This window comes from Condylura cristata, unplaced genomic scaffold, assembly GCF_000260355.1.
Source record: "Condylura cristata isolate star-nosed mole 26May11 unplaced genomic scaffold, ConCri1.0 scaffold00021, whole genome shotgun sequence".
Taxonomy (NCBI): domain Eukaryota; kingdom Metazoa; phylum Chordata; class Mammalia; order Eulipotyphla; family Talpidae; genus Condylura; species Condylura cristata.
Genome location: NW_004567122.1, coordinates 25044122 through 25053430, shown reverse-complemented (window position 1 = coordinate 25053430; position 9309 = coordinate 25044122). Strand labels below are relative to the sequence as shown.

General features: G+C 36.0%; 1 protein-coding gene across 1 annotated transcript in view; it reads left to right on the top strand.

Moving 5' to 3' along the window:
- Nucleotides 1-8857, top strand: part of LOC101627119 (chromosome unknown open reading frame, human C5orf15) — a 13426-nt gene extending 4569 nt beyond the window's left edge. Inside the window, exons 2-3 of the mRNA XM_004686720.2 lie at nucleotides 5154-5686; nucleotides 7455-8857. Of these exons, the coding sequence (XP_004686777.1) occupies nucleotides 5154-5686; nucleotides 7455-7586 (665 nt within the window). The 3' untranslated portion in view covers nucleotides 7587-8857. The remainder of the gene's footprint in view (nucleotides 1-5153; nucleotides 5687-7454) is intronic.
- The last annotated feature ends 452 nt before the right edge of the window (nucleotides 8858-9309 follow it).

Sequence of the window (9309 nt, the reverse complement as noted above, 5' to 3'; positions counted from 1 at the left end):
GGCGGGAATCGAACTCATGCAGAAGTGGCTTTAGCTTCTTAGTGCTGTGCTTTAACCCGCTGCGCCACCAGGGAGGGCCTAATTTATTTATTTTAAATTAAAATGTTTTTTATTATATTCATTACATCATTTTTCATTTTTGTACAATGTATGATTTCACTGTGAAATTCTCACCACCAATTCACCCGTATACCATCACATAGTCCATTGTGCTCTTCCCACTCCTGTCCTGAATCTTATCTCTCCTTTTCCCTACAGAATGTCTCTGATCTATAGTTGCCTAATGATTTTGCCTTTTACTTTATTATAGTTACTCTTTTTTTCTCATCCCTTATTTAAACTCTCTGTATTTCTCCTATAAGTGAGACCATTTGTTCTTTTTCTTTCTGGCTAATTTGACTGGCAAAATCCCTTCCAGCTCCAATCATGTTGCTGCAAAGAGCATGAATTTATCCTTTTTGATTGCTGAGTAATATTTCAGTGTGCAAATACACCGCATCTTCTTGATCCAGTCATCTAATTTTGGGCCTTTGGGTTGCTTCCATAGCTTACTTATTGTGAATTGTGCTGCTGTTATATAGGGGTGCAGTTGTCCTTCTAAATTAATGTTTTTATCTCCTTTGGGTAGATTGCTAGGAGTGGAATTACTGGATCATATGGAAGCTCCATTTTTAGTTGTCTGAGGAACCTCTACACAGCTTTCTGTAGTGGTTGGAGACCCTACTCTATTTAAACTTTCTTTTTTAATTGACTTTTTATGACACTTCTTTGGCAGAGACAGGGAGTTGCTACACATTACGACCAGATAGGATGGGGTCTCCATTTGATGTCTGTTGACACCCCACGGGTGGTATTCTCGTTACTTCTGGGAAGGGCTGGAAGTTCTGGCTTCCCTTATGGCATGTACTGACAGTGGTGGTGGGGTGACCTTGTTATTGCTGAGTGATGGTTAAAGCCTTGACTTTCCTCTAGCCCTCTTCTAATGCCATCTCACTAGGAAGAGGCAGGAGCAACCTGGTATAGACTTGTAAGCGTGGAAAATAAGCTCCTCACTTGGTCTTGCTGATGTGGATATTAGTGAACCAGTTTTTTCATTGTTATTTGCCTGGAATAGAGCGCTCGTTGTCTAAATGTTTTCTTTTGTGCTAGGCTGCCTCTCTCCTGATCTTTTGGCTAGAGAGAACAGACTTTTGGGGGCATGTTTTTTGTCTGGACCCTCTGGTGCATCTGGGTTGTTGCCTTCTTTACTTCCAAGTCTGGAACACTTGGAGAGAAAGAAAACCAGGAAATTATCCCCTTTGTTTGCCTGGTCTGTTGGTATCTACTTACTCTGCCTATTCTCTCCTTCTTTTAATCTTACGTTATTTTTTTTATACAGTGCAGGATTTTAGCTGTTTTCAATGGGAGGAATAGGAAAAATATGTGCTTCATTTTTCTGTCAGCCAAAGTCAGAATTCATTTTGAACATGTTAGGTTGAAATGTTAGTCATCCAAAAAGAGATATCAAGTAGGTAATTCAATGTATGAGTCTAGAGTTCTGATAGCTCATAGAAGTTCTCTTCTGATGGTTTCATTTTTTTTTTTTTAGTTAAAAAGTGATGTCATTATTTGCAAATAAAGATAACAGAAGTTTTAGAAATTGAGGACAGAGGAAAAGTCAGTGGTTCCTAAGGTAGCTGCAAGAATGTGCATGGACTTGGAAAATATAATATAATTACCAGCAGCATTGCATGCACACTTGGATTTTTGGCATTGTATTTTAAATGAATGAAAACAGTGACATAGTTGTATACTTATTTCCAGCCATGTTCAGCTACTTGGTACAGATTGGGATTAGTCGGAGAGTTTGATATAATTCAAGATGTACATGGTTCAAGAAGTACATGGTTCAAAATGATCTAGGGGGAAGGGAATTAAAGGTGAATATAAGAGAGAGCTAATGATTGATCACAGAATTGAATCTTGATGAAGTGGAAAGGATGTGTATCAGATAAAGGTAGCTATGAGGGACTGAAAAGGTAGGATCAGAGAAATGCAGGTCCTAATGGGTTCAAAATACAAGGGAATGAATTACTGATAGATATGTGGGAGGCCGTGCCAATGAGTGGGATGCATGAAATTGAGGTTATGGATGAGTTGTCATAATAGGTAATGACCAAGGAGTGAGAGGTTAAGATATGGGGAAGGGTTGACTCATGAGAAGAGATAAGTACAGGATTTTGAAATTCAAACAGGAGTGCTTGGTGTGCTCACTTCGGCAGCACATATACTAAAATTGGAACAATACAGAGAAGATTAGCATCGCCCCTGCGCAAGGATGACATGCAAATTCGTGAAGCATTCCATATTTCTTGAAAACAATGAACAACTATAAACCTTAGACATTTTATGGGGGTGGACGGGAGAATGGGATCAGAAGTGGGGTGGGAGAATGCACTGGACTGTGGTGATGGCACACAGGTGAATTGGTGGTGGGAAGCCCATGGGGATTACAATTGAGAAGAAAAAATGCACAAAGTGAAGAATGGTGTAAAAAAAATGTATATATATATATAATGTATAATATATATATACATTAACAAACAATAAAGTTAAAAAATAAAGTTCATAATCAGAATAAAAGAAACCAAATAAACAGGAGTGCTTGGATAGAGTAAATTCTAGAGCCAGAAGCTAAAATTTTGAGAATTATGGACCATGACCCACGAGTTGGTGGATGAAAGTTAGGAGATGATAACTGATGACAGGAGAATTATAGGAGAGGAATGGAGAAATGGTATAGAAGGGGTTATCCTGCACCCGAAAGAGAACCCTTCTCCATCTCCAGATTCAGACTCTTCAGTGCAAGGATATGGGGGAAAGAAGAGTTATTAATTAAAAGGATGTGGGCCAGTGTGTCCTTAAGAGAGAACCAGGTTTTCATTATAACAAGAAAGGGAAGGATGAAAGAACGGGTTTGCTGATGACTGAATTCTAGGGTACAGTGGATCAGTTTCTGGATGTAGAGAGGGTTGGGTCATGGGGACAAATTATAGCCATTTTTTATAAAGATAACATAATTACCCCAAAAGTCAGGCATAGAAAAATAGTATTTTAAAAAGTAAAGTTAGGCTAGTTGACTCCAAGTTATTTTAAAATTTAAAATTAATTTTCTCACATTTTGGCAGGAAAATGAAATATGTCATAGAAATAGAATTTTTAAATGTCTGAATCACAACTAAATTGAAGTGATAAATATAAAAATTCTTGTAATGGCTTTCTGAATAATATACTCAATTGTAGGCCTTGTTTATTTCTTCCAGTGAAAAATTCCAAGGAACCAACTATTGAAAATAAAAGTTTAGAAAAAAAAATAAAAAATTTAAGAGCGTTTACTAGTGTAATAAAATTACCAATTTACGATATTTTTCTGATAGAGTCCATTAGCTTTTTTCCCCTACATTAAATAGATGTCACACACAAATTAGTGTGTGTTCACAAAAAGAATTGTCTGGCAGATTGCTGATTCTTGTGCATGTTTGTGAGAGCCTAGGAATGATATAGTTTAATTTTACTCCTATAAAATATTTTACTTTAATTTGACAGACTTTATGAGTATTTTTAGATTTCATGTCACAGCTTTTTTTTTTTTTAAAGTATAACATGTGTTCTTGAAATTCTTCAACAGCTGTTATGTTAGATTATAAAACATTGTCTTCCAGTCACTTAGAAATGCTTTCTACAGCTTGCTTATAGCTTCTTTTGAATTTGGTCTATTGCATTGAAAGTATTTAGGTTCAAATTTCACAAGGAGTAGTAGACCTGCCTTGACTAGGATAAACCACCTCCCTATTCTGGGAATGGGGTAGAGTGTTAGAATTTGGGCAAGAATTGGTGAAGTCCAATCTCTTATTGAAATGAAAACACAAGGGGTGGGGGGAGATTGGTAGGAGCTGTTGTGAATTAAAATCTGATCTCTCTCTCTCTCTTTTGGTGACAGGCTATGTAATGCAATAGGTCTTTTATGCTACTTAAGTTGCTGCTGTTTGGCAAGAAATTGCCATCTGATGAGTAGCTTTTAAAAAAATTAATTGGAGGGTTATATATTTGCTCTCCATGTATTCAAGTGTTCCACTCACTTTCCAACATACCTCTCATGCCCATACCCCATCTGCTTCCTTTCCTCACCCTCTGTTCCTCTGGTAACTATTATATTTTACTGAGTTCAAGTTTATTCCTACTGTATTTTGCCTGTGTGTTTTTTTTTTCCCCTACAGATGAGTGAGACCATCTGATATCTTTCATTTTTTTATTTAGTTCACTTAACATAATCTCCTTGAGGTCTGTCCATTTTGTTCTAAATGCCACTATCCCATCTTTTTCAAAGTTGTGTGGTATTCCACTAAATATGTAGCTCACAATTTCTTTATCTGTTTTTCTGTTGTAGAATACTTAGGTTGGTTTGTTGACTTGGTAATTTTGGTTAGTGCTGATATGCACGTGGGTATGGATAAATCTTTTTGTCTTAGAGTTTTCATATTATTTGGATAAATACCCAATAGATATATTGCTGGATCATATGGAATTTTCGTTTTTATTTTCCTAAGAAATTTCCATATTGTATCCCAAAGGTTACACCAGCTTACATTCCTAAAGGGGCTAGGGTGGTAGTTCCTTTTTCACAGTGGATGGTAGTTTCTTTTTTACCACATCCTGACCAATATTTGTTGATTCCATTCTTTTTTATAAGGACCAGTTACACAGGGGTGAGGTTGTATCTCAATGTGGTTTTGATTTGCCTTTCTCTTATACTATGTGGTGCTGAACACTTTTTCCAAGTGTCTGTAGGACATTTGAATGTCTTCTTTAGAAAAGTATCTGTTTAGGTCCTTTGCCCATTTTTTGACTGGGTTTGTTTTGTTGTTGTATGAGCATTTTGGAGGTTAGCCCCTTGAATATTTGACTAAGAAGTTATATAACTGATCTTTGGCTATTAAAACTTACTAGCTAATTCTCAATTACTGGATTTTAGCAAATTACTGGAATTTAGCAAATTACTGGAATTTAGCAATTACTGGAATTTAGCAAAGAGAAATGATAGTGAAAATCTGCTCCTAGCTTGGAGGAGAGAAAATTGGATATTCAGTTTAATGTTCTTTGTTCATTTATTTTAGCTCCATCACAGACTAATTCAATGAACCAAACTGCACTCAAGACAAATGTTTCTGCTGTAAACACTAATGCTTTAACATTTGAAAACCAAACCAAATCATCTATTGCCCAAATCAGTACCACTCTCCCTCCCCCAAGGAGTACCGAGAAAAGTGGAGGGACATCTGTGACCCCTCATCCCTCACCTACTACTTCTCTGGCCCAAGAGGAAGCTGGCAACAATGAAGATCCAAGCATAGAGGAAGAAGATCCTTTCATGCTGAATAGTTCTCCATCCACTGCCAAAGGCACTGTAGACAATGGCGATTATGAAGAACCTTCAGAATATGACTGGTCCACCAGCTCCACCAGGGATGATAAATTCACTGAGGCCTTGGAAGAAAACAGGCATTATATGGGAAGTGAACAGTCAATGAGATCTTTTAAGACCCCATCTTCAAACATAGAAGAGGAAGATAGCCATTTCTTTTTTCATCTTATTATTTTTGCTTTTTGTATTGCTATTGTTTACATTACATATCACAACAAAAGGAAGGTAAGTGGGGTTTTTCAACACCTCTGGTTGCCCTTTATTATCTGTCATTTTTATTAATGCTTTTGGTCAACTTTTTTTCTTAGTTGTGTTTAAATTGAATGTAAAGTATTGATATCTAATCAGTTTATAAACCTGTAGTTTATTTCAACAAATTATAGACAGAATGCTATATATTACATGTGCTTCTAAAAAGACAAATTAATTTTTAATGAACAAGCCACAGTCCAGTGATTTTTTTTGTTTTATGTCAATTTAGCATTGCTACTTCAGTGGGAATACTTGCAAAGGAATATAAAAGTAATTTAATAAATACTATTAATTTATTAAACATTGAACTCAGTCACATTTTAGTAACTTTCTTTTCAGGTTATAAAAATATTACATGTTTATTTTAGGGAATGAGAACACATAGAAAAAAATTGGAAAAAAATTTAAGCTATTCCCCAAAGCTGAGCATTATTCACATTTTGATATATTTCTGGTCTATAAATATGTATATATATATATATTTCTGAATATTCAGTGTCACAAACAAGGAATCATTTTTTACCTATACTTTTAGAGCCAGATTCAGTATGTTGTCATTATTAAATGAATGAGTTTTACATCTTGCTTTTAAGCTAAAATCTGGTATTTTTCAAGATCATTAATATTCCTTAACAACATAATTTAACAACCACATAATAATAATTATTTTTTTAAAGATTTATTTATTTATTCATACAGAACTGGGGTACAGGCCAGAGATGCGGAGGGTGAGAGGATTCATCAGAGGCAGAGTGGGGAGCAGAACAGGCAGATTGACGAAGTACATTGCTGAGGGGAGCAGCGGGCGTGTCAGGAGAGGTCTGCTGCGCCTTAAGGGTCACCTCGGGGCTGGATTGAACTCATGCGGAAGTGGCTTAAGCTTCTTAGTGCTGTGCTTTAACTTGCTGCGCCACCAGGGAGGGCCACCACATAATTATTTAGCAATTTTCCCATGGGATGCTTTGGATGGTTTCTAATGTTTGGTTGGAAACAATATTGTGATGAACATTTCTGTACTATCTGGGCTTATTAGGTTATTTTAGGCAAAGGGGCATAGAACGCTGCGTAGACAAGGTTGCTTAGGAGCAACTCTGCTGTTTAGTCCTGGAGTTGGATAGTAAACTCTTTCAAATACTTCATGGGAGAGCAAACACAGTGTCTTTTTTAGTGCTTACTGGTCAGTAAATCTCAGTTCTTGACTTTATATAATCACTTGGTTGGTGATTTCTGGCATTGCCTTCCTCTTTGGGGCCTTGATTTTTTCACCTGAGAAATAATAAACTTGAACCTGATAATTTTAAAATGCTCCCCAGCTTTGAGAATTATTGGTTTTAATGTCTTGTCTGTGCTTTTGAGTTAGCATACAAGCAGACAGTTATTTCGTTTTTTTGTGGGTTAGTACAAAGTTTCAAATGCCAGTGATACTGCATTCCAGGTTTGTATTGGACGGTCTCTTTTATAAACTCTACACAGGTAGGTTCCTGGGGCTCCACTCAGTCTACTAACTCACCTCTGAGGGCAGAGCCCAGGAGTCAGTCTTTAACAAGTACTCCAGTGTGCATATAACATTTTAGAAGCATTGCTTAGTCTTGCTTATAAGAAGGGAAAAGAAATAGCCCTTTTGTCGTTGTTGTTTTCTTTTGTATTTTAAAATCCAGGAAAGAGAGGTTTTAATTGTTATAAAAAGCTTTAATGTATCCTCCATTTTCTTTCTTGCATAACTAACTTTGTTTTATTCTAGATTTTCCTTCTGGCTCAAAGCAGGAAATGGCGTGATGGCCTTTGTTCCAAAACAGTGGAGTATCATCGTCTGGACCAGAATGTTAATGAGGCAATGCCTTCTCTGAAGATTACCAATGATTATATTTTTTAAAGCACTGTGATTTGAGTTTGCTTATTATGTGATTTTATTTGCTTGACTTTTTATATGATACCATATAGATGTTTGTCATAAGCAATTGGTACTTAAATGAGAGGTGGATCTCTCTTTATTTTGCCTTGGTGCTTTGGAAATTCAGTGTCACAAACAAGGAATCATATTTTACCTATACTTTTAGAGCCAAGTTCAGTCAAATTTCCAAAATGTGGAGCTAAGCATGACTTGTTAGTTCTGGTTGTTTTAGGTTTTTACTGTACTTTTGCTGGAAGTACTAGTAATGCCCAAACTTGTAATTGAAATCTAACATATCTGGCACTTCTGTCTCAGATTTTCTTTCTTCCACCCAAATACTATTGCTTAAGCACACATTTGTTTGTGCTTCCAAACTGTAATCTGTAAGGATGTATGTAATAATGCTTTGCATATAAGTAAAATTGTTTTTCAGGAAAATTGATTTTGGATAAATCAAACATAATGTAATGATATTGCTCAATTTGACTACAGTTTTAGGTAACATTAATAAATGTGTCTGAAAGTTCTGACAATAAGGAATCTGCCGTGGATGTAGTTAAATTGTTAAAAGATATCCTTTTCTGGTATGAATTTCTGAATTAGATTTAGAGGTAGGAATTGTGATAAAATATTAAATTCAATTGTTTTTACTTCACTATTGATTATAGATAGCATGGGTTCCTCCAAGCTTAAAAGCAAAGGACAGAGTTTAAAATTATATTGGGTGTGTTCACTTTATTATTTTATAGTAAGTTTGAGTAAATCTTAGGGGACTTAACATAATATTGTATTAAGGTCTTTCAAGTTGAAATTATACCTGAATGAAGTTTGTATAAAGAAAGGATCTGTGTATACACTGTTCCCCCTTGAGTTTGTTTTATTTTTTAATTTCTTTTAATGGCAACTGGAAATTATTTACTGTATTTTATGTTAGTCTTTCTACTTTTAAGAATTGATGTAAATATGTAATTTAAACCATGGTTGACTTTCAGATGTCACTGCAACTTTTTAGAAAATGTGACCCCTAATATATGTTAAGTGCCCACCTACAAAGCTTAGGTGAGCCAGTGGGCATGTGCTTTGTTGTCAAGGTGGAAGAAGCAGGGCACTCCATTTCTCTCGGTGGGCCTTGTACTGTCCTAACAAGGAAGGGAAGCGCATGGAAATGCACCTGAACTGTTTTATTGCAGTAATTTTTTTCATATCTGAAATTGTATTATTTAATATTTTGAATAAGATTTTAAAAAATAAATGGTAAAGATATAAATCCATGATTTTATGTGTGTTGTTTTATTGATGGTATAGATTCTTTCATTTAGCTCATGAACAGGGAAATGCTATGTCTGGGAGCAGGCTAAGCTGGCAAACTTCCTTTAGTTCTTTTTAGCAGTAGAACTCTGCCTCTCTGAGTCCCACTGACATCTGTAAATCCTAGTTTAGGTCCAATTTAGGCTTTGTGCTGAAGTTTATTGAAAACTCTGCCAAAGTAGAAATGCAAGGAAGATACAGAGGCTAAATCCTAGTATCCTGCCTAGTATCCTGGTCTCCTTGTCTCTGCCTTTTGAAGACTCTCCCAACCACACAGTTCTAGGTTCTTGGGCACTTGCTGGTGGTACAGGGTATGGGTGGAGCAGGGTTTTCTGTGTGGAAGAACGCTCTAACGTGTCCACATTCTGCCATTTTCACAGCGTCACATTGAAAGCAA